This window comes from Anomaloglossus baeobatrachus, chromosome 3 (assembly GCF_048569485.1).
Source record: "Anomaloglossus baeobatrachus isolate aAnoBae1 chromosome 3, aAnoBae1.hap1, whole genome shotgun sequence".
Classification (NCBI taxonomy): domain Eukaryota; kingdom Metazoa; phylum Chordata; class Amphibia; order Anura; family Aromobatidae; genus Anomaloglossus; species Anomaloglossus baeobatrachus.
The window spans coordinates 660,858,493-660,884,928 of record NC_134355.1 but is presented as its reverse complement, the minus strand read 5'-3'; the positions used below and the strand labels follow the sequence as shown (position 1 = coordinate 660,884,928).

The window sequence follows — 26,436 nt, the reverse complement described above, 5'->3', positions numbered from 1 at the left end:
AGTCTGCGCTCTTCATGATCTGGATGGGTCCTCTGGACACTATTCATACCTGCCTTCTGATCTGGTTAATAGTGAAGGGTCTGAATGGAAGATTTTTATTTTGTTCTAATGTAAATCTCAAAATATTTTTTTCCCATTGAAAAGAGATTAGATATCAGTATTACACTTCTTCAGTCTTTATGGGCTGAATATCTGGGAGGATTACGAATATCTGATTACAGCGTTGGTGTGAGGCAATGGGAATCAGAACTGCAAAATCACTCTGAAGAGCTGGATCCAGTCCTAGACTTTCCGCTTACAATCCAAATATTACTGGGAACCAAAAGAGAAATCACACTCTGACCACTGCAAGGATTGAGGTAAGATAAGGTATAACATGTACAAAGGGAATGGATTTTATGAATTTCACATTGTATTCTAGAAAAACAAAAAGTGAGAGACAAACGCGCAGATATGGTCTTATCTAAGTAGAGCAATGAGGTGAGGATAGATCCTGGAGGCTCACCTCTGGAGGTTGTGAGTCACATCTACTGAAAGAACATGTAGCCGCTGCTTCCGTAATCCAATATGTGTAGACAAAACAGGTCAGAGAAGGGGTTAAAAAACACCGCGCTGCCGGAAAGTAGAATCCAGTCAAATCTTGTATAAAAAAAAAGTGCATTTATTGGTCTACGCGTTTCGATGTTTTCACATGTGATTTTCGTCCTGAAGAATGAGTTTATTCTCCGAAACGCGTAGACCAATAATATCACTTTCTAATACAAGATTATTATTATTTATTATTATAGCGCCATTTATTCCATGGCGCTTTACATGTGAAAGGGGTATACATAATAGGGACAAGTACAATAATCATAAACAATACAAGGCACAGATTGGTATAGGAGGAGAGAGGTCTCTGCCCACGAGGGCTCACAAGATTCGACTGGAATATACCTTTGAGGCAGCGCAATGTTGTTTAACCCTCTCTCAGAGCTGTTTTGACTTAATTTCACATTAAGATAGATTGATAAATAATTCTATGCTTTTTGAACTTTAAAGAGTAGAGAATCGAAGTGATAATCCTCAACCATTTTACAACAAAGTCCTAATGTTATATGGACCACTTTGTTAAGTTCTGCATGGTTATTCCCTTTAATGCTTTCAACAAATTAGCATTGACCTTGTTGCAGTTGGAAATACAAATAAAGTTATATTATTGGTATACAAAAGTCATGAGCGAGCACTACCAGCTTGGGTGCTTAGTACTCGTAACTAGCGATGAGTGAGCACTACCATGCTCGGGTGTTTAGTACTCGTAACTAGCGATGAGTGAGCACTACCATGCTCTGGTGCTCGGTACTCGTAACTAGTGATGAGTGAGCACTACCATGCTCGGGTGCTTAGTACTCGTAACTAGCGATGAGTGAGCACTACCATGCTCGGGTGCTTAGTACTCGTAACTAGTGATGAGCGAGCACTACCATGCTCGGGTGCTTAGTACTCGTCACTAGTGATGAGCGGGCACTACCATGCTCGGGTGCTTAGTACTCGTCACTAGTGATGAGCGGGCACTACCATGCTCAGGTGCTCAGTACTCATAACTAGTGATGAGCGGGCACTACCATACTCAGGTGCTTAGTACTCGTAACTAGTGATGAGCGGGCACTACCATGCTCGGGTGCTTAGTACGCGTAACTAGCGATGAGCGGGCACTATCATGCTCGGATGCTTAGTACTCGTAACTAGCGATGAGTGAGCACTACCATGCTCGGGTGCTCAGTACTTGTAACTAGTGATGAGCGAGCACTACCATGCTCAGTTGCTCGGTACTCGTAACTAGTAATGAGCGGGCATTACCATGCTCGGGTGCTCAGTACTTGTAACTAGTGATGAGCGGGCACTACCATGCTCGGATGCTTAGTACTCGTAACTAGCGATGAGTGAGCACTACCATGCTCGGGTGCTCAGTACTTGTAACTAGTGATGAGCGAGCACTACCATGCTCAGTTGCTCGGTACTCGTAACTAGTAATGAGCGGGCACTACCATGCTCGGGTGCTCAGTACTTGTAACTAGTGATGAGCGAGCACTACCATGCTCAGTTGCTCGGTACTCGTAACTAGTGATGAGCGGGCACTACCATGCTCAGGTGCTCAGTACTCGTAACTAGTTATGAGCGAGCACTACCATGCTCAGGTGCTCAGTACCTGTAACTAGTGATGAGTGGGCACTACCATGCTCAGGTGCTCTGTACTCGTAACTAGTGATGAGCGAGCACTACCATGCTCAGGTGCTCGGTACTCGTAACTAGTGATGAGTGAGCACTACCATGCTCAGGTGCTCTGTACTCGTAACTAGTGATGAGCGGGCACTACCATGCTCAGGTGCTCAGTACTCGTAACTAGTGATGAGCGAGCACTACCATGCTCAGGTGCTCGGTACTCGTAACTAGTGATGAGTGAGCACTACCATGCTCAGGTGCTCGGTACTCGTAACTAGTGATGAGCGGGCACTACCATGCTCAGGTGCTCAGTACTCGTAACTAGTGATGAGCGAGCACTACCATGCTCAGGTGCTCGGTACTCGTAACTAGTGATGAGTGAGCACTACCATGCTCAGGTGCTCGGTACTCGTAACTAATGATGAGCGGGCACTACCATGCTCAGGTGCTCAGTACTCGTAACTAGTGATGAGCGGGCACTACCATGCTCAGGTGCTCGGTACTCGTAACTAGTAATGAGCGGGCACTACCATGCTCGGGTGCTCAGTACTCGTAACTAGTGATGAGCGGCCACTACCATGCTCAGGTGCTCGGTACTCGTAACTAGTGATGAGCGAGCACTACCATGCTCCGGTGCTTGGTACTCGTAACTAGTGATGAGCGAGCACTACCATGCTCAGGTGCTCGGTACTCGTAAATAGTGATGAGCGGGCACTACCATGCTCAGGTGCTCGGTACTCGTAAATAGTGATGAGTGAGCACTACCATGCTCAGGTGCTCGGTACTCGTAACTAGTGATGAGCGAGCACTACCATGCTCAGGTGCTCAGTACTCGATGTCCCATGTCGCTTCCAGCAATGCTATATCCCTGTGCTGTCAGAGCGAGAGTCACAGAACATGGCTGCCCGCTGTGAGCTCCACACTGCAAGTGAAGTGAGCCGCACTATAAGTGGTGACATCACTCGGGTGATTTGCGTTCAAAAGGATTTTTTGGGTGTTTGTGTTTATTTACTTTCACTTACAGATTAGTTATGGGGTGTCTCATAGATGCCTGACATCACTAACCTAGGGCTTGGTAGTAGACGTGGGCTGTTTTTAACTCCTTATTACCTCAATTGCCACCGCACCAGGGCAACGAGGAGAGCCGGACCCAGCGCCAGAATTGGAGCATCTTATGGATTCGCCACTTCTAGTTTGGCTGTGGGTTGCTATTGTTAGGCTGGAAATTGTCAAATAACAATGGCCCTTCCCACCCTAATAATATCAGCCCCCAGTTGTCTGGTGTTCCTGTGCTGGATATAAAAAACGGGGGGACCCCACATCATCTTTTTACCCCCCAAAAATTAAAAAAAAAATAGCTGACCAAGTTAACTATCCCTCTATCAAACTATTCTGTTCTTTCTTTCTAACTATTCTATATATTCTTTCTTTCTGTCTATTCTATATTATCTATCTATCTATCTATCTATCCCTCTATCTATCTATCCCTCTATCTATCTATCTATCTATCTATCTATCCATCTATCTATCTATCTATCCCTCTATCTATCTATCCCTCTATCTATCTATCTATCTATCTATCTATCTATCCCTCTATCTATCTATCTATCCCTCTATCTATCTATCCCTCTATCTATCTATCTATATATCTAGCTATCCCTCTATCTATCTATCTATCTATATATCTATCTATCTAGCTATCTATCTATCTATCCCTCTATCTATCTATCTCTCTATCTATCCTTCTATCTATCTATCTATCTGTCCTTTCTATCTATTTTTTCTATTTATCCATATAACTGCATCTGTTCCATATATGGTCCATTTTACATTTGTGTGCCCTCTAGTTTTTTTGAGGTCTGCAAAAAAAATGCGGACATAGGGTTACATACAGTCAAAAACTAAAAAGATGGATACATGGATGGATAGATAGATGGATAGATAGATAGATAGATAGATAGATAGATAGATAGAAAAGACATACTATATATAATGTCCCACTCCCCTGAATTTTGAAATTTTACACCCTTTAGTGCCTTTTATGTGGCACTAAAGGGTGTTTAGCCTTGTTTGTAGACACAAATTAATTATTTTCCCCAAAAAAAGACATGGGTTCCCCCCTATTTTTTGTAGCCAGCTAAGTTGAAGCAGACAAAGGTAGTTTGCAGATCACAGCTGGCCACTTCACCATAGCTGGAAATCCAAGACTGAGGGCACCCCACGCAGTTATTTTAAATTAAATGAAATAATTTAAAAGAAAAAAAATTGGGGTTCCCCTCAAATTGGATCAGCAGCCAAGGTATAGCAGACAGCTGTGGTCTGCTATTCTCAGACTTGGGAGGTCCACGGTTATTGGACCCTCCCCAGCCTAAAAATGGAAGGCTGCAGCCACCCCAGAAGTGACACATCCATTAGATTCACCAATCTTGGTGCTTCACTGCAGCTATTCACTTTTCCCTGGTGCAGTTCCACACTGGGCAATATATGGGGTTGATACCAGCTGTGTAATGTCACCTAGCATCAAGCCCTGGTATTAGAGATGTCTCGGTGTCTATCTGATACCTGACATCACTAACGCAGTCAGTAATAAAAAAAAAATAGATGACAAAAAAACATTTCTTTGAAAAAAACCTCCGTAACATATTCCCATTTTCACCAATTTATTGAAAAGAAAAAACAAATGCGGATCTGCGTAATCCAATAAGGGGGTCCACAACGATTCATACTCACTGTCCCAGTCAATGAATAACAGAATGTTCCTAATCTGCTGTGAGAGCAATGCAGTGACCTGAGCTAACATCATTAGGTCAGGCCAGGTCACTGCAGGGCATGAAGAGCGCCAATGTTATGAGGTTACCTAGGTACATTACCTACGGTGATGAACTCCGCTGACCTCGTGACGTCAGCGCTCATCACTGAGTTCCATGGCTGCCGCGTAGTCATATTAAGTATCGGAAAGAGCCCATGACGTCCCAGCCTTGGGCTACCCGCGAGACTTGATGTGAGAACGCAGCATCATGAAAGTCAGTGATGAGTGCTGACGACACAAGTTTAGCGGAGATCATCACCGCCGGTAATGAATTTAGCTAACCTCATGACGGCAGCGCTCGTCATCCCCCGCAGCTGCTCTCACACTGCTGTGAGCCACTGCGGGGCTGGCAGGGGCACCCAACGGAAGCCACACGCGCGGCCAGACGATCACAGTAATACCACAACCAAGATGGCTGCGGCATAACTGTCATTACCATGTTAAGAAGCCTAGCATGTTTAGTGGCTGCAAATCAGGCGCCAAACCTGCTGAGCGGGAAATGCAAATATTGGGAGGCGAGTACACGAAAACTTGCAATGTAATCAGTACCCCGAATATCATACTGTCCGTGCGAGTAGCAAATAGTAACGATTACACTCTCTCATCACTAGTTCCAAATATTTGGAAAAATTACCATTTTTTTGAGGAATCAGGTTAAAAAAGTCAGCAAATTGCTCAATAAAAATGAAAAAGTTACATCCTCAAATAATGAAGTTTTTCTTTGTCTCTCTATAGAAACTTTTCCCAGCGCCATGAACATCTCAGATCCCATCACATTGGTTCTGTCCATCATTCTGTGTCTTTTTGTTGCCCTGTTTTTTTATGGACGGAAAAAAAATATATATAACCTGCCCCCCGGACCGCGACCACTTCCGATCATTGGAAATCTGCACATTCTAGACATGAAGAAACCATATCTGACATTTCATCAGGTAATATTCAGTTTATATGAATATTGTATCCTGATAAGCTTCCTGGATAGTTTAAAGGGAACCTATCCGCAAATTTGTTATATGTAATGTAAAGACAGCATGCTGTAGAGGTTAAAACACAGATTTCATTGAGTCTCTTATAAATCTGTTGTTTACTTGCAATATTTGTTTTAGCACCAGAAGCTAGTCCTACCATACTCCTTCTTGTCATAAACAACTCACTATCTATAGACATTGTACATAGAGAGCCTTGTGTGGGCGTGTTTAGCTTTTTCAGCTCTGCTCCACTGCTAAACCTGATTGCTATTAAGGAATAAGCTACATACTGTATATAAAGAAGATTTTTAATGTTTATTTTTGGTTACAACTGAAAAAACTGTAAAGAAAAACATCCTCTTTTTTAGGATTTATGCATACAAGATATTTTCAAAGAAGATGCCATCTAGGAAACTGCCTGAAAAACCTGTCATAAAATGCTCAAAGCATTGTACATACATAGAAACGACTTGATGTACATATGTTCGAGCTTTTGAATGTCTTTTAACCACATCAAAGTTTTTAAAATATCCAGTTTCTCATGGTTTCCAGTCGGAAAACGTAGTTTATTGTACAATACAAGCTAATGGAAAACTTGGATGCAAATTGCCATTGTTTTTGCATAAAAAAAGTGTATTTTTTTCATTATTCAATGGAATGAAAGAAACAACCAGAAAATAACAGTAAAAAGGACACGACAAAAAATGCAGAAAAACTTACTTCCCTCCTGCAAAAAAAAAAAAAATAAAAAGTAACAACGCTGGTGGTCAAAACTATAAAAAAAATGCTCAAAAGGCAATGAAAAACACAAAAGATTTTTTTATTAAAAAAAACACAAGGGTGTCTACTACTTGAAAGACTGCGGTTTTGATAGAGATTAAAAAACACCATGTGCACATTTGTGATCACTTTTTTTCTCTGCATTGAATAACGAAGAAACCCATTGAAGCCGTTTAAGCAAAAACTATGGGAAAATGCTCTAAAAGACTCTCTTGTGTCTTTTGAGCTTTCTCATCGTCTTGTATTGAAATGTAAAGACCATCTCCTGAGAGTTATTTAAGTATTTTTTACATAGAAATTAGGGATGATCGAATACCTCAAATATTCTGCTTCGCGAATATTTGCCGAATAGGTCGCCGCTATTCGACAATATTCGACTGCCAATGTAAGTCTATGGGAAACCCGAATAACAACTATTCGGAATTATTCGGGCTTCCCATAGACTTACATTGCGCATCGAATATTCGCATAGCGGCAACCTATTCGTTGGTTATTCATAAAGCCGAATATTTGAGGTATTCGATCATCCCTAAAAGAAATGCATATGGATAAGTTTTTAACATTTCCTAATAGAGTTTTTAGTCAGTTTCCACTATAGAATATAACTGAAAAATTCATCATGTGCACATACCCCTAAAAGGTTCTTTTTTTACAATAAGTTGATGACAAGGTCTTCCATTGCTTTAAATTAAGTTTGGTTTGCTATAATAACAATGAGAGTATTTAAAGGGGTTTTCCACTACTTAGACAACCACTACTCATTCCCTTTGTTCACCCCAATAAAAATAAATAAGCCTATACTCACCTCTGGTCCTGCGCGGTTCCAGCGATGTCTGAAGTGGCGTTTCCAATCCCCACATGACATTATTATTAAATGCAAGCCCCACAACCAGTCAGCGCCTGGCGCCCGTCTTACGCATTCGGACATTTGAGCAGGATGTGAGCGCTGCACTGACTTCCTGTTCAAATGTCCAAAAGCGGGGAGATAGATACCAGAAACTGATTGGTTGTGAGGCTCGCGTGTCATATCAATGTCATGTAGGCCCCAGGAACACAACTTCAAAAATCACTGGAATCATGATGGCACTGAAGGTGAGTATAGGCTTATTTATTTTTATGGGGGCAAACAAGTTGAATGCATAGCATAGTAATAGTGAACATCCTCTTTAAGGTTTGCTACAATACAAGAAAATGTAGGAGCTGATTCATCAAGCAGTTTTTGTTGGTTTCCTGGCTCAAAATTGTTTAAAATAAAGCAAAGTTTTTACGATACTTGTAGATATGCAAAAAATTTGCAGCTTTTGCTATTTTTAAGCTAGACTTGGCCAGCTCTTCCAATTTTTTAAAAGTGGGTGGAGCTCAGAATAACAGTAATAAAATAACAGCAAAAACTGGATACTTTGTACCTGATGTCTGGTCCTCCACGTAGAAAACAAAATTTCATCTACTTTAAGGTTAATGAATATAAAATGGGAAAATCTCTATGAAATATTTTGCTTTTCTATTGGAAGTTGCTTATCAGACACCAGGAGAAACATTTTTTAAGAAATACCCAACTAACCTCTTGTACTTTGCAGCTCTCTAAGAAGTATGGACCTGTTTACACCATAAAATTAGGAGAAGAAAAAGTCGTCGTCTTATGTGGATACGATGCCGTAAAAGACGCCCTGGTCAATCATGCCGATGAGTTTTCGGGAAGACCAAAAGTGCCAATTTTTCACGAAATCATTAAAGGATATGGTAAAGATGATAATGTACATATTGTTAGATGAGTTTATCTTTTTTTTTTATGTCACTTCAAAATGTGTTATCTAGCTTTAAAAAAGATCAAGTCATACTTTGTCTCCCCCCCATAAACTAGTTGGTCACAGCGAGCTTCGGGGTGTGAGCCTTCTTGATCAGCTTGGAGTTTTAATTTTCCTATTTTCACCTTCCTGACCCAACTACATTTTTCAATTGTGACCATTGTTGATTTATGTGGTAATAACTGGAATTTTTCAATATATGTAAGTAATTCTGAGATTGTTTTTCATGACTCATTGAACTTCACGTTAGAGATAAACTTAAATCAATGTGATTTGCATTTATTTGTGGAAAAAAAAATGAAAATTTTGTGAAAGCTTTAGGAAAATTGCAATTTTTCAATTTTTAATTTTAATGCCCTTAACTCCCTCACAACAATTAACATACCTACCATTGCCTCGCACTCCCCTTCCCCTGGCCGACATTATCACTGTGAAAGTTCGGGGCCGTGGCTCGCACCCCACCAGCCCTTTAACAGTGACCAGCCGACCTTTAACAGTGACAGTGACCAGCAGTGCTGGATACCCCACATTTCTTAACCTCGGCCAGCACTGTCAGACTTAAAGGGTTGGTGGGGTGTGGGGCACGACCCCACGACTTTAAGTCAGAGTGCTTCAGGTCACCAGAGGTCATACCGTGGGAACCTAAGTATGACCTCCGGTGAACTAAGTGACATCACTGTTGCTAGCTGGGTCCCCCTTGTCAGTGTTTCACAGAGCCTGAAGAGATTGGACATGTTTTCGGCCTTTCAAGGCTTGGATGTAGCAGAGCAAGGACCATCGTGGAACATCATGTGGATAACGGCAGAATTTCAAAGGTCTTTTAGGGTAAGAGGGAAAAGAGTGTGCAATATTTAATTTCAAATAAAGGATTTTTCTTCTTTTTTGCATTTATTTCTTTTGACTTGTAGGATTAGTGATGGGGGTTTCATAGACCTCTAACCAGGACTAATTTAAGGCTTAGTGACAGCTGTGTTCTGTCATTAACCCCTATTACCACTCTTGCCACCTAACCAGGGCAATCAGGAAGAGCCAGATAAAGTGCTGGTATTGTCGCATCTAATGGATGTGACAATTCCGGAGCAGCTGCAGACTGCTATTGTAGCCTGGGAGGTCTCAATAACCATGGGTCTCCCCAGCCTGAATATACCAGCCCTCAGCTGTCGGGCTTTATCATGGCTAGGTATCAACATTTAGGGGGATGGCATGCTTTTTTTCAAATTATTTATTTAAATAATTAAAAAAAAGTTGCATGCGGTTCCTCAAATTTTGATGCACAGGCAAGATAAACGCACGGCTGAGGGCTGCAGTCTTTAGCTGAGGACTTTAGCTGTGCTTGGGATCATAATATGGGGGACCCATTGCCAACTTTTTAAAATTTATTTTTATACCAAGATAGACGCACACAGCATCTGTGATTGGAAGCGTCAAACATGTTGCCCGTCAGTGTGGGGGCGCTTATGACTGCAACAAATCACAGACACCAGTGGGGGTGCATATGCAATGAACGTAATGCGTGGCCCCGGAAGTGAATGCGTGGCTTGGAATCAGTGTACAGGTGTGCCGGGTTCTTCGTAGGCATAGCGCGCCTACTCCTATCCCTCTATCTCTTCTACCGACATTTTTAATCTGCAGATTCTAGTCTCCATAGATTTATATGGAGACTGGAATCCGGACTGACACTGGATTTTAAAAACCAGATAACAGGGACCTGCTGGTTTCGGTTATCCTCGAGTTTGCTCATCACTATTATCAACAATTTTTCATTTTTTCAACAAAATTTACAAAACAAATTTTTATTAGGGACCACTTTACATTTGAAGTGACTTTTGAGGCGAATATATGTCAAAAAACATCCAGAAATGACACCAGTTTAAAAACTGCACTCTTCAAGACATTGAAAACACCATTTAGGAGTTTGTTTAGGAGTGCTTTACAGGAATTAAAATTGGACGCAATAAATAAATATTAAGAATTTTTCCACAAAAATATTGCTTTAGCCCCAAACTTCATTTTCAAGGATAACAGAAGAAAATGGACCACACATTTTGTTGTACATTTTCTCCTGAGCCTGACAATACTCCTGATGTGATCACAAACTGCTGTGTGTGCATGACAGGGCTCAGAAGGTAAGGAGCACTATTTTAATTTTTGGAGCACAATTTTAGGCGAGTCAATTACAAACATCATGTCGCATTTGCCAAGCCCCAGATGTGCCAAAAGAGTAGAAACCCTCACAAGTGACCCCGTTTTGATAACTATAACCCTCAAGAAACTCAATAAGGGGTGTGTTGAGCATAATAAACCCACAGGTGGTTCACAGAGGTTTATAACATTGGTATATGAAAATGAAAAAAATATTTTTTCCATAAAAATGTTAAGGTAGCCTCTCAAATGTTTCATATTCATAAGAGTAAAAAGAGAAAATGGATCACAGAGATTGTTCTGCAATTTCTCCTGAGTATAATGATACCCCAAAAGTTACTAGAAACTATTATTTGGGCACATGGCAGGGTTCAGAACAAAGGAGTGCCATTTGAATTATGGAGCGTAATTTTGGCTGAAATAGATTATGAACCCCGTTTTGCATTTGAAGAGTTCCTGACATGCCAAAACAGTATAAAACCTCCACAAGTGACCCCATTTTGAAATCATGTATGGCTATTATGAGCATCTAGCTCCCACAGATGCTTCAAAGAACTTGCTAACATTGGGATGTGAAAATTAAGAAATGCAATTTTTCAACAAAGATGCCGTAGCCTCAAACTTTTAATTTTTTCAAGATTATCAGGATGAAATAGACCACACCATTTTTTGTGCAATCTCTCCTGAGTGCGATAATAACCTATATATGGTTGAAAGCTACTGTTTGGGCACAAGGAAGTGCTCTGAAAGGAAAAAGCACTATTTTAATTTTTAAACACAATTTTGTCTAAAATAGAGTGTTGACGCCATATTGCATTTAAAAGTTTTTGAGCTCTTGACATGCTAAAGCAATAGAAACCCATCATAAGTGACCCCATTTTGGAAAATACACCTGTCAAAGAATTAATCTACTGGTGTGGTGAACATCTTGGACCTACAAATTGTTCACAGAATTATATAAAATTGGGGAGGGAAAATATAAAGTTAAAATTGTTGCCACAAAAATGTTGTTTTGGGCTATTTTTTTCATATTCAGAGGAGAAGCATGAGTAACCTAGGATGACCACATAGTTTGTTGTGTAATTTCCCACAAGTATGATGCTACCACATTTATGCAGAAATCTAAAAAACAAAGAAGAGCACTTCTGTGTGAATTCACTAAATAAAATGATAAGAAGACGATCAAAGCAGATAACCTTGGTGGTTATGAACCCTTGCACAACTCCGGTAAATGTGAGGACAACTGTTGCAAACTGGTCAAGCAGAGGCGACATCAAATTATAGGGTTGTCACAGTCCAGCATGCAAGGGAGACCAGATGATCCCTCCTGTAGCTCCTGCACCCCAAAGAAGAACGAGTTTGCCACAAAAAGTTCAAGACCAGCGCTGGCACCAACAGCGGTGATCAGGCACAACCCAAGATTGAAACCTGCCGTGCTGGGTCTGATGTAAGATCCGTTGGATGAATTCAATCGGAACTGTTGCTGCAGTCAGAGTCTCTCACCTGAAGCCGAACGTATGCTATACCCCTGCGACTGCAGATGAGAGGCTCTGAGTGCAACAACAGTTCCGATTGTGTTCTATTATTCTTATGTAATTCTTTGGAATAAATATTTTTAGATTCTTTTGGTCTGTAGCACCTCTCTTTAAGCCTTTACATTTTTACCATAATTGACTTGCTACCACATTTATGGTCATAAACTACTTTTTGGACACATGGGAGGAGCATTACTTCAATTTTTGAGCACCATTCTGGCTGGAGTATTTGCGAACGTCATGTCACAGTTGAAGAGCCCCAAAAAAGCCAAAACAGCTAAAACCCCCACAATTGACCCCATTTTGGAAATTATACCTGTCATGGTATTTAAAATTATTGTTTTGCATTGCTATACTCTGAGAGCTATAACTTTTATTTTTATATTGATGGAGTTGAGCAGGGACTTTTTTTGTAGGACAAGATGACATTTTCAGCAATACCATATTCATTTACATTTCACTTGTTAATCGCATTTTATTGCACTTTTTTGGCGGTATGATAAAAAAGCATTTTTTGTCGTCTTTCTTTTTATTAATTTATGGTGTTGACTGAATTGGATAACGTGTATGGCAGTTTTATACATCAGGTCATTCTGGACACGACATTACCAAATATGTGTGCTGTTATGTTTATTTTTGTTTTTACATAAATATATGTGTTTATTAGTGTAATTTTTTTGTATTTTTGTCTTCATTTTTGTGATTTGTTTACATTTTTACAATTCTTTTAAAAACTTTTTTTACCTTGTTTACTAGTGATGAGTGAGCACTACAATAGTTATTTGGCCCTTCATAGTCTAAAAATAAAAAATACCATCTCACAGCCGTCCAAAATGTGGCACATCACATTAGATGCTCCAATTCTGGTGGTTTGCTTGGCTCTTTCTGATTGCCCTGGTGAGGTGACAATTAGGGTAATGGTAGTTGGGGTTGATGTCATCTGTGTAATGTCAGCTGGCATCAAGCCCAGGGATTAGTAATGGAGAGGCAATTATCAGAAACCCCCATTACTAACCTAGTAATTTAAAAGAAAAAACACTCACCTAGAAATACTTTATTTAAAAAAAACATTCTCAGACTCTAGCCCTGGTTCACCAATTTATTAAAAAAAAAAGCCATGCAGATTTGAAATAGTCCACGGAATCTGACTTAATCCACAAATGGAAACCAAAAAGACATAAAAAGAGAAATAGTAAGACAATATACTGTCAATCGTTCATCAATTCATTATTAAAAAAATTTATTCTCGCAGCTTTTGGAGTGCATGGCATTCCCATGATGTCCATTGATTCTGTAGTGCAACCTATGGAGCCTCGTTCTGAGAACGACTCTTCATAGGTGACTCCCAGTAATGTTATGCTCTCCGATAACCAGCTACTGTGATGAGCGGTGATGATGTCACTAATTTTACCACTCATCACCGTTCTTGCCAGGTCACACAGACCCGTGAGACCCACAATGTCTGGCAAGCGGTGATGATGTCAGTAACATTACCACTCATCACCACTCTTGCCGGGTCACACAAAGAGGAATGCGAGACACGCAATGTCTGACAAGCGGTGATGATGTCAGTAACACTACCAGTCATCAATTCTCTCGCAGGCTCACACAGAGGGCAGTGCAAGACGCGGAATGTCTGACAAGCGGTGACATCAGTAAATCAGTAACATTCCTCATTCTTGTATACTGATGCTGCTATCACTATTGACAGCAACATCAGAGGGGTTAAACACCCGCGATTTGAGCTAGCACCAATCGTAAATGTTACAGAAGGGTGTCAGCTAAGATATATAGCTGACACCCACTGACCATTTTGCCGACTCTACTAGTGGAGCTTTGCTGGTTTACGGGAAACGTACTTCTATATGGCGAATTTCATGAAAGGGTTAATCCTGTTTCTAAAACGGTAATTAATATCCTACTCTATATCTTCAACCCATCTTACCATGGCATATAACGAGGAATTAATGACACAAAAATCAATATTTTCCTTCATGTACTGTACTCGTATTGTTCAAAGGGTAAAAAAAATAAAAAATCAATAAACAAATAAAGTTCTGCATTCTTCTGAGATCTCTCCGGTCCCAAGCTTAGTTGATATGAGCAATAAACTTGGCGAGACCTAGGCTGCACTTTGTTTTGGAGATAGTCGGTCTACCAAACTGCTCTGTGATCAAACCTAAACCAAAACACTCAAGCTTTCCTCATTCTATCATACCAGCCATACCATAGACTATGAGGGAAAAACCTTCCGTAAGGTATTGTACAAGACTACATGAATCAAGAGCTTAGGTGACGTCCTGTAGATTGACCAATAGGCTTCTCTACTGTTTTGATTTTTTTTGGACTTTTTTTCTTAGTTATTTTCAAGGGAAGCAATCATCAGAAAATCACCTAAAAGTAAATATTGTTTAAATCAGGTTTTTGTGTTAAATGTATATTTAAAAATTAGTATTTTTTTCTCTATATAACAATTAATAATAAAAATAGAAATCTTGCAGTTTTCATACTAACCACTGGGGCATTTTTACACTCCAACCTCTTGCTGTTTCAAGAAAAACACATGTACTTTTATTTAAACAGCAAATGAGGACATTTCATTGCAACTTTGGTGTGGCCTATGCCTTGGTGGACTGTTTTGCCCCAATATTTGCAGTCCCTTGTCTTGATTGACAGCGCTTCATTGGTAAGATCAAGTACTGTCAAAAATCAGTTTTCTAATGTGAATTGCACATTGACACTTGACGTCCGCAATGTTGTACTCCAAGTGTCAGTGCGGGTGTACATACAGTTGAAACCAGACGTTTCCATACACTCTCTAAAATGACACATCTGCATGTTTTTGTTACGATATGCCATGAAATCAGGATAAAAATTTCCCATTCTAGGTCGTCAATTAGAAACCAAAATTTCATTATTTTGCCAAATGCCATATTGAGAGAGAGAGAGAGAGAGAGAATGTATTAAGACATTTTTATTACTTTAGGCAGTTAAGTTTCCCTCCATCTCATTAGTACTTGGTAGCATTACCCTTACACTGCATGACTTGGGTGAAACGTCTTGGATCTCCTTCCACAAGCTTCTCACAATAGTTTGTAGGAATTTGGGCCCATTCCTCCTGACAGAATTGGTGTAAGTGAGCCACTAGGTCGCCTTGCTCACATCGGCCTTTTCTGTTTTGCCCATAAATTTTCAATAGGATTGAGATCAGGGCTTTGTGATGGCCACTCCAAGACATTGACTTTGTTATTCTTAAGCCACTTTGTAACCAGTGTGGCAGTATGCTTTGGGTCATTGTTTATTTGGAAGATCCATTTCCTTCCAAGCTTTATGTTCCTGACTGATGTCTTAATATGTTGCTTCAGTATTGCCACATAATCTTCTTTACTCATGATGCTATCTATTTTTTGAAGTCTAATAGTCCCTCCAAAAAATCCCACAACATGATGCTGCCTCCCCCGTGTTTCACAGTTGGGATGTTGTTCTTAGTCTTCATAGCTTCTCCCTTTTTCCTCCAAACATAACGATGGTCATTATAACCAAACAGTTCAATTTTAGTTTCATCAGACCACAGGACATGTCTCCAAAAATTAAGGTCTGTGTTCCTGTGTGCATCTGCAAACATTAATCTGGCTTTTTTGTTTCTTTTGGAGGAATGGCTTCTTTCTGGCAGTGTTGCCTTTCAGCCCATGTTGATACAGTACTCATTTCACTGTGAATAATGACACAATCTTACCAGCTTCCACCAGCATCTTCACAAGGTCTACTGCTCTTGTTCTTGGTTTGATATGCACATATCTCACCAAAGCATGTTCATCTCTGGTACACAGAAACCGTCTCAATCCTGAGCGGTATGATGGATGCACATTCTCATATTGTTTGTACTTGCGTATAATTGCTTGTACAGATGGGCGAGGCACCTTCAGATATCTGGAAATTGCATCCAAGGATGAACCAGACTTGTGCAAGTCCACAATTCTCTTCCTGATATGTTGGCTGATTTCTTTTGACTTTCCCATGATGCTACACAAAGAAGCAGTGTGTTTCAGGTGTGCATTAAAAAAAACATCCACAAATGTGTTTCTAATCAACTCAGATGTTGACAATAAACCTATCAGATGCTTCCAAAGACATGACATCATCATATGGGCTGTCCCATATTTTTAAAAGGCACAGTACTGCAGATGTGTCTTTTTAGATAGTGTATGTAAACTTCTGGTTTCAACTGTACATACAATGGGGCTGTTGGTGCATGCAGATGTCTTTATCGTGTGCCATCTGAAGCATGATTAGGAAGATAGGAAAAAATATATATATATATTTTCCAGTTTATTAAATTATTTTAACCCCTTCACGACCATGGACGGATATATCCGTCACGGAGCATGTCCTGTTAAGCTCCGCCCCCTGCCGCGGGCAGGCGGCAGCAGTCGGCACACATATCAGCTGTTTTCAACAGCTGACATGTGTGCCTGCATGTTGCGAGTGGAATCGCTTCCACACACAACATTTAACCCCTTAAATCTCGCTGCCAAAGTCTGGCAGCAAGATCTATGTGCGCGCGGCCATGATTTTTACTTATGCCGCCCCCACCGGAAGTCACGTGCGTGATCACGTGACTTTCGGTGGTTGCCATCGTAGCACAGGGTCATGTGATGACGCCTGCAGCTATGAAGTTTCACTTTCGTTTTCCCTCGGCCGAGAGCAGAGAAAATCAGGAAGTGACTGAATCTGCTGTTTACAGCTGTATAACTGTGATCAGCAGATAGATAAAATTAAAAAAAGTTTTAAAAAATAAAAAAAAAAACCTAAAAGTTCAAATCACCCCCCTTTCCCCCCATTGAAAATTAAAGGGTTAAAAAATAAATAAATATACACATATTTGGTATCGCCGCGTTCAGAAATGCCCGATCTATAAAAATATAAAATCAATTAATCTGATTGGTAAACGGTGTAGTCGCAAAAAAAATTCCAAATGCCAAAATTACGTTTTTGGTCGCCGCAAGTGTTACGCAAAATACAATAACAGGCGATCAAAACGTAGCATCTGCGCAAAAATGGTACCATTAGAAACAACATCTCGAGACGCAAAAAATAAGCCATCACTGAGCCATAGATCCAGAAAAATGAGAACACTACGTGTTTCGGAATATGGCGCAAAACGTGCGCCACTTTTATTGGACAAGCTTGTGAATTTTTTTTAACCCCTTAGATACAAGTAAACCTATACATGTTTGGTGTCTACAAACACGCACCGACCTCAGGCATCACACTCACACATCAGTTTTACCATATAGTGAACATCGTGAATAAAACATTTAAAAAACTATTGTGCCATCACACTTTTTTTGCAGTTTTTCCACACTTGGAATTTTTTTGCTCTTTTCCAGTATACTATATGGTAAAACTTATGGTTTCATTTAAAAGTACAACTTACATAGTTACATAGTTACTAAGGTTGAAAAAAGACCTAGGTCCATCTAGTTCCACCTTCCTCCACCAGTTCTACATTTGGTCACTAAGTCATTTATAACCAACAATGTTGTGTGTACTGAGGAAATCATCCAGCCCTTTTTTGAAAGCTGTTATAGTATCTGCCATTACTACCTCTTGTGGTCGGCATTCCACAGTCTGACTGCTCTAACTGTAAAGAACCCTTTCCTATTTAGCTGTCGGAATCGCTTTTCTTCCACTCGCAGTGAGTGCCCCCTGGTTCTTAGTATTGTCTACGGAAGAAATAAGTCATGTGCCAGTCCTTTATATTGACCACACATATATTTATACATATAAATGAGATCTCCTCTGAGACGTCTTTTTTCTAAGCTAAACATATCTAACTTTTTCAACCTGTCATAATATGGGCGGCCTCCATTCCTTGTAGTAGTCTAGTTGCCTGCCTTTGAACTGACTCTAACTTCTGAATGTCCTTTATAAAATGTGGAGTCCAAAATTGGATCCCATATTCCAGATGTGGCCTTACAAGTGATTTATAGAGGGGTAACAATACGTTGGGATCACGGGATCTAATCTCTCTTTTTATACACCCTAGAATCTTGTTTGCTTTTGCAGCTGCTGCTTGACATTGAGTGCTGCTACTCAGCTTATTTGTAATGAGAATACCCAAGTCCTTCTCCTGTTCTGTAGTCCCGAGTTTACTTCCATTTAATGTATACGCAGCTATAGGATTACTCCATCCTAGGTGCATTACTTTACATTTATCAACATTAAATCTCATTTGCCAAGTATCTGCCCATTCTGACATCTTATCCAGATCTTTTTGTAATATTGTACTATCAAGGTCAGTTTTTAATATCCTACATAGTTTGGTGTCATCAGCAAAGACTGACACTTTACTATCAATCCCATCCACAAGGTCATTAATAAAGAGATTAAAAAGAATTGGTCCTAGCACAGATCCCTGCGGTCCCCACTACTGACTATGGCCCATTTAGAGAATGTTCCATTTATGACTACTCTTTGTTTCCTATCTTTTAGCCAATTCCTTACCCAGTTGCATATAGTTTCCCCCAGTCCTTGCTTCTGGAGCTTTAGTATAAGCCTATTATGTGGTACAGTATCAAATGCCTTTGCAAAGTCCAAATAAATCACATCAGCTGCATTGCCAATATCCAGGTTTGCACTTACCCCCTCATAGAACCCCAACAGGTTGGTTAGACACGACTTATCTTTCATGAATCCATGCTGTCTGTCAGTTATTATATTATTTTCTGCAACATATTTTTGCATGTCATCCCTTAAAATGCCGTCAAAAACTTTGCATACTACTGATGTCAGGCTTACGGGACGGTAGTTGCCTGGATCTACCCTCTTACCTTTCTTAAATATCGGTACCACATCAGCAATCCTCCAATCCTGAGGCACCAACCCTGTTACAAGCGAGTCTAAAAAGATGAGATACAGAGGTCTGTCAATTACGGAGCTCAATTCCCTCAATATTCGTGGATGAATGCCATCTGGCCCTGGGAATTTGTCAATGTTTAATTTACTCAGACGTAGGCGTACTTCTTCTTGTGTTAAATTAATTATGGTGGTGAACTTTGATTTTTCACTTGTTGAATGATGCCTGGTACAGTCAGTTCCTTGGTGAACACAGATGAGAAATGCCTATTTAATATCTCAGTCTTTTGTTTGTCCTCTATAACTAACTTGTTATTATATTTTAAGGGGCCAATACTATCCTTTGTTTTCCTTTTGGCATTAATGTATTTATAAAAGATTTTGGGATTTATTTTAATGTCATTGGCAATTTTTGTTTCAGTAGCTAGTTTTGCTTGTTTGATTTCTTTTTTGCATTGCCTATTGATATCTTTATACTCCTGCAATGCTATTTCTGTATTCTCAGCCTTCAAGATTTTAAACGCCCTTTGTTTTTGTTTTATTATACTTTGTACAGTCTTATTTATCCATAGTGGTTTCTTTTTATTCCGGGACGTTTTATTACCAGAGGGTATACGTTTTTTACAGGACTCTAGCAATATATCCTTAAACTTTCCCCATTTATGTTCAGTATCCCCAGTTACCATGACTTTGTCCCAATCTACAGAGAACAATAGAGAAGGGGTTTTATGCCGCGCTGTTCATCAGGAAGGAGGACAAAGAGATGGTCAATGTTCCTTTATTGTAGCTTGTTGTCTACGCGTTTCAGGAGCTCTGCTCCCTTCATCAGGACATACAGTACAAAAAAAACATATCTCTGAGATATGTTTTTTTTGTACTGTATGTCCTGATGAAGGGAGCAGAGCTCCTGAAACGCGTAGACAACAAGCTACAATAAAGGAACATTGACCATCTCTTTGTCCTCCTTCCTGATGAACAGCGCGGCATAAAACCCCTTCTCTATTGTTCTCTGTTATCAACCACGGGGGCTGCAGCAGACTTCATCTCTACAAAATAAGCTTTTATAGTAGTTGTGACTGTCACAACTACTGAAGGTGAGTGCATTCCCTTTAATTTTTTTCCCGGTTATATACCGGGTAAGACCCTATTGCGCTTTTTCTTTCCACAGTTTATTTCGCTTTGTCCCAATCTACACATTTAAGCTCTTCCCTTCATTTGTTGAAATCAGCTTTCCTAAAATTCCAGGTTTTAGCATTTCCCCTTTGAAATGTTCTATTGAATATTACGTTGAAGCTTACCATATTATGATCGCTGGTGCCCAAGTGCTCCCGGACCTGTAGATCTGAAATTGTATCCGGTCTATTTGACAGGACCAAATCTAGCAAATTATCTCCCCTGGTCGGTTCACCTACCATCTGAGAGAGGAAATGGTCTTGAATGGTAGATAAGAATTTACAGCTTTTAGCACAACCAGAAGATTCTATGTCCCACTGTATGTCTGGATAGTTGAAATCCCCCATAATAAGAACCCGATTATTATTATTAGCTGCCTTTTCAATTTGTTCCAGCATTTCACCCTCTATTTGTTCAGGTATGTTAGGAGGCTTATAGCAAACTCCAATTAGCATTTTTCCATTATTCACCTCCCCATGTACATTTACCCATACTGACTCTACATTGTTGCTGTTCCCCTCAATGTCATCATTCAACACAGGTTTTAGGTTAGATTTGATAAATATACACACCCCACCACCTTTTTTGTCTTTCCTGTCCCTCCTAAATGTACTATAACCCTGTATGTTTGTCACCCAGTCATGGCTTTCATCCAGCCAGGTTTCCGTAATGCCCACCACATCATAATCCATGGTTGACATAAGAGTCTCCAATTCATTTATTTTGTTTGCAAGACTTCTTGCATTTGCCAGTAGACATTTAATCCTATTAACACCTTTATTACTCCTAGCCTCCCTACGTTCCTTGCATGTCCCATCCCCCCCTAATCCTTCATTGACCCCTACCATCTCACTGTCTCTATCTGCTCTATCTATCCCCTTTTTTGCTCCACTACCCTCCCTCCCCCCACATCCTAGTTTAAAAGCTCCTCCATCCGTCTGACCATTTTCTCCCCCAGCACAGCTGCACCTTCCCCATTGTCCCTCATATGGCAAGATTGACGGAAAAATAAAAAAGTTACGACTCTCGGAAGAAGGTGAGCAAAAAACAAAAAACGCAAAAACGGAAAGTGCCCCGGGGCTGAAGGGGTTAATGGTGAAAAAAATCTGAAGTTTGCAAAAAAGTAAAATAAAAAAATGAGAGAGTGGTCTCCATTTTCAGAGACCCATAATGCTTTTATTTTTCTGTCAATGGAGCCGTTTGTGCCTTATTTTTTCTGGGGTGAGACAATATTTTTTTTAATCCACATCACATTGGTATAGATAAGACTTTTTGGTCGCTTCTTAGGTCATTTCTGTGGTATTGCAGTGACCAAAAAAAGTAATTTTATCATTCTTGAATTTTTAATTGTTTACAGGGTTTATTGATTGTGAAAATGATTTTTATATTAATACCTCAAACTTTTTGAATGCTACAATATCATATATGTATTTTTCTATTTTTTATTATCTTTATTTTTATTGGGGAAAAAGGGGTGTGATTTGAAGGTTTATACATTTATTTTCATTTTATTTTTAAACTTTTTTTTACTTTTCACTGTTTTTAATAGTTCCTTTAGGGATTATAATGTGCCGACCCCGGTAGACCTCTGATGTCATGGTGGTGGGTCCAAGTGGCAATGTGGCCATATTGAGTGCAAGCAACAGGCTTTTGTGATGGGGTTAAAAAATAATAGTAAAAAGGAAGAGAAAAAAAAAAAATAAAATAAATGAATAAATAAAGAGTTTGTGACGCCAGTTCGGATGTTTGGCTTTGGTATGGCCGAGCACTGTTGGAGGTCGCCAGGAGTGAGCTGGTGATGCACAGTGCCAGAGGGTTGTCCTCTCGGCCCCCCAAATATGGCTGGTTCCTTGGGATGTTGAGGTAGGAATGGCGCAGCAGGGAAAAATTCAGCCAGAGACAGGACAGGAGCTTTTACCTTTTACTGAGGCTCTGCAGGACAATGATGGTTGTTCTTCTTGCCCTAATTATAGTTTGGCTTCTCTCTCTGCTGTGTGGTGGTAGTGTACTGTTCCTGCTACTACTTCCCTACCTGGGAATAGGTATCTTGAAATCCTGGGATTTTCAGGATGAGTACACTGGATCTTTAATCCCTTCCGGCGACAGGTGACTTGAATCCTGAAGGAAAACTCACTATTTCTTCCAGAATTTTCCAGATTCAAGTGTCACTGCGCTCCCAGGAAATGATCTGCTCTTTCTAAAAAAGCTAATAGCAGTCTCTCAGTTTGCCACTGACCTTGAAAGTCCTGGTGGCCTACGGACTGATACCCTGACAATGTATAGCTGGCCCCTCCAGATGTTTTACCAGTCACATCAGGACAGGATCGTCTTCATGTTCACTCCTCTCTTACATTCACCCTGGCTGCGATTGCCACTCACTAAATTTACCTCAGACCAAAACTCCTCCTCTATCTCTTTCTAGGGCTCACACTCAAGCTATGTTTTAGGCGGGCTTTGCACGTTGCGACATCGCAAGCCGATGCTGCGATGTCGCACGCAATAGTCCCTGCCCCCGTCGCAGGTACGATATCTTGTGATAGCTGGCGTAGCGAAAATTATCGCTACGCCAGCTTCACATGCACTCACCTGACCTGCGACCGTCGCTCTGGCCGACGACCCGCCTCCTTCCTAAGGGGGAGGGTCGTGCGGCGTCATAACGACGTCACACGGCAGGCGACCAATAGCGACGGAGGGGCGGAGATGAGCAGGATGTATACATCCCGCCCACCTCCTTCCTTCCGTAGAGCCGCCGGCGGCAGGTAGGAGATGTTCCTCGCTCCTGTGGGTTCACACACAGCGATGTGTGCTGCCACAGGAACGAGGAACAAAATCGTACATGTTGCTGCACCAGCATTATGGAAATGTCGGTGAATGCAATGATGATACGATAACGACGTTTTTGCGCTCGTTCATCGTATCATCTAGCATTTACACAGTACGATGTCGAAAGTGACGCCGGATGTGCGTCACTTTCGATTTGACCCCACCGACATAGCACGTGCGATGTCGCAACGTGCAAAGCCCGCCTTAATCACAAGGGAACAGCCCCAGTAACGGAGTATGGTCAAATGTTTGTTTGTAGAGAACAGCAGAGAAAACCGTATCTCATTAAGGCTGGGGCTACATGGGGACTACTGCGATCCCCTTGCATGACACTCGGCTCGTGCTGGCAGTACAGCAGAGCCGAGTGTCATGAGTGTGTCCTTGCAACTGAGGTCCATTCGTGCGAGCGGACCTCAGCTGCGGGGGGCGGGCCAGCACTCAGGAGGGGAGGGAGGGATTTCTCTCCCTCTCTTCTGCGTAGCCGGCTATTGCGATTCTCGCACTGCATTAGCGGTACACCGGTGTACCGCGAGTGCAGTGCGATTTTTCTCTCGCCCCATTCACTTGAATGAGTGCAAGAGAAAGAGACTCAGCTTTCAATCGCAGCATGCTGCGATTGTTTCCTCGGTCCGATTAGGGCTGAGAAAATAATCGCCCATGTGTGCTGACACACAGGCTAGAATTTGTCCGAGGGGAATGCGATGTTTTATCGCACTCCACTCGCACTGTTTTTCTCGCCGTGTGGCTTAGGCCTTAAGCTAACAATACATGTAATACAGATTAAAATACACAAGTAGCTATTAGTTGTGGTGACTAGGCACAGGGTGCCACAATAACCTATAATTGCCATGAACAAGGAACACTGCTGTGACAAGCACAGAGGTCTTCAGTAGACTCCCTGCTGTCATAGCTATCAATCAGCCACCCCGCAATCATGTCTCGGGAGTGCCGATGGGTGCTGAAAATGGTGTGGCCCATGTTGGCTCATGTTAAATCACAGTGTCAGAATTTGACATTGGGATTTCACAGTTTAAGAATCCTGGACAGTTGTCCACCTTACCCGCTATTGTAAGAGGCAAGTCCTTCCTATAACCTGCTAAGTATGAGGCTCCATACACCAGCTTCCAACTTACACCATGTATGTAAGGAGGATATTGTGAAGGGGTTTAACACTAGAACTACTGGACTCGTGACACCTATATAGAAATACATGGTGCAAAGTAGTCAAAATGACTACCTCAGTAGTTCTAGTGTTAAAAGATACATGTAAAAAAATATTTAAACAATAGGTAATTTTTTAATGCTTCCCTTTAAGTTGCAGTTTGATATCACTGGTAAAAAATACAATGACTTCCTTCCTATACAATATTCTAGGGTCTTCTCCTCATGCCTAATTTCTTCGAAAATGCCCCTAGGCCTTCTTCATACACTGCGGGTTTTTTGCGGTTTTGTTGCAGAAATTTCTGGAGAAAATGGTTGTAACCTTTCTGCAGACATTCCCCAGCAAAACCAATGGAAAAACAATAAAACCTGTGCGCACACTGTTTTTTTTCTCAAGAACATTCTTTTTGTAGAATTTATTGAGAAAAAGAATGTGCATGTCACTTTTTTTCACAGGTACCTGCTGTATTTATTGCAGATATAGCAATAAACACCACAGGGACCAACCTGCGGAAAAACCGCATCAAATCTGCATCAAAACGCCCCAAACCACGGTAAAAACGCATGCGGTTTTCGGTGCAGTATTGGTGCGGTTTTTGACTGCAAGTGTGGTAATCTTTCAGGCTCTCAAGAAATTTCTTGAGAAAAATCCTTTTTCTAGTGTGAACAAAGCTTTATGCAGGCTTTACACATACGATGTCGCTGGTGAAAGCACCCACCCCCGTCGGGCACAACATAGCTTGCACCCGTCACACGGACTTACCTGCCTAGTGACGTCGCTGTGGCTGGCGAACTGCCTCCTTTCTAAGGGGGGCGGTTTGTTCGGCGTCACAGCGGCGTCACTAAGCAGCCGCCCAATAGAAGCGGAGGGGCGCAGATGAGCGGGACGAACATCCCACCCACCTCCTTCCTCGTTGCCGAAGGATGCAGCTAAGGTGAAGTTCCTCATTCCTGAGGTGTCACACATAGCGATGTGTGCTGCCGCAGGAACGACGAACAACCTGCGTCCTGCAACAGCAACGATAATCGGGATTACAATGACTAGACAACAATCAACAATAAGGTGAGTATTTTGAATCGTTAGTGGTCGCTCATACGTGTCACACGCAACGACGTCGCTAACGAGGCCGCATGTGCGTCACGAATTCCGTGACCCCCAACGACATCTCATTAGCAATGTCGTTGCGTGTAAAGCCTGCTTTACTTTCCTGATCTAGAACACATTTTTGTTTCAAAATTGATCTTACAATAAGAAACTAGACTATTGACTCCAACGAAGATACAAATTAAAAATCCACAAACACCAAGTAAATCCAGTGTGAATTTCTTCAAACATATCTCATCCTGAGGAGATGGATCATCAACTCAAAGAGAATTTTTGATTCTTGACTCTATTGGGTGCTATAAATTAGCTAGTGAAAAGGAAATGTTAGTCGTCAGCTTGTATGTTTCTTAATTCTCCCTCGTTATGTAACATGTCCCCAGGAGTTATTTTTGCTTACGATAATAACTGGAAAATGATGAGACGATTTACTCTATCAACACTACGAGATTTTGGAATGGGGAAAGAAGGCATCGAAAACAAAATTGCTGAAGAAAGTGAATTTTTGGTAAAGAAGTTCAGATCTTACAAAGGTTGGTGAATGCTTCAATCATACCTTATTTGTGTGCTCATAGTTTAAAATTAGAATGACTAAAGCTTTTGTTGGACTAGGATGACTCTGAAGGTCTGAGCTCCAGCTTAGATCCATCCTTGACTTGTATTTGCTTGGTTAGAGCTACCGTATATATTGTATATATTTATAATGAGTATTCTTGAATAATCTAAAAAGCCCCCAAGAGTATCAGATCTGCTCTAGTCAAATTTCAAAAGGGTTGTTTTCTGCCAAATCTCCTCTTACGGCTGGTCTCCAACCACTATATGATCCTCTGCTCCTCTGGTTGATCAATCCAACCTCGTTTGTAGCCTATGAGTGTAATTGACACTTGTAAAATAAGAAAATATCTCTATCTGTTGGTTCTATATGGATTCACACTGAAGCCCACGTACTATTAAAACACATTTGGCCTGTAAAGTATTTTTCTTCCTATTCAATCCCCTTAAGGGGGCTTTACACGCAACGACATGGCTAACAAGATGTCGTTGGGGTCACGGAATTCGTGACGCTCATCTGACCTCG

The 26,436-nt window shown here is 40.9% G+C and overlaps 1 protein-coding gene across 1 annotated transcript in view; it reads left to right on the top strand.

Moving 5' to 3' along the window:
* The first annotated feature begins 267 nt into the window (after positions 1–267).
* LOC142296999 (cytochrome P450 2K1-like) overlaps positions 268–26,436 on the top strand; it is a 72,047-nt gene continuing 45,878 nt past the window's right edge. Inside the window, exons 1-4 of the mRNA XM_075341205.1 lie at positions 268–359; positions 5,747–5,943; positions 8,337–8,499; positions 25,742–25,891. Of these exons, the coding sequence (XP_075197320.1) occupies positions 5,764–5,943; positions 8,337–8,499; positions 25,742–25,891 (493 nt within the window). The 5' untranslated portion in view covers positions 268–359; positions 5,747–5,763. The remainder of the gene's footprint in view (positions 360–5,746; positions 5,944–8,336; positions 8,500–25,741; positions 25,892–26,436) is intronic.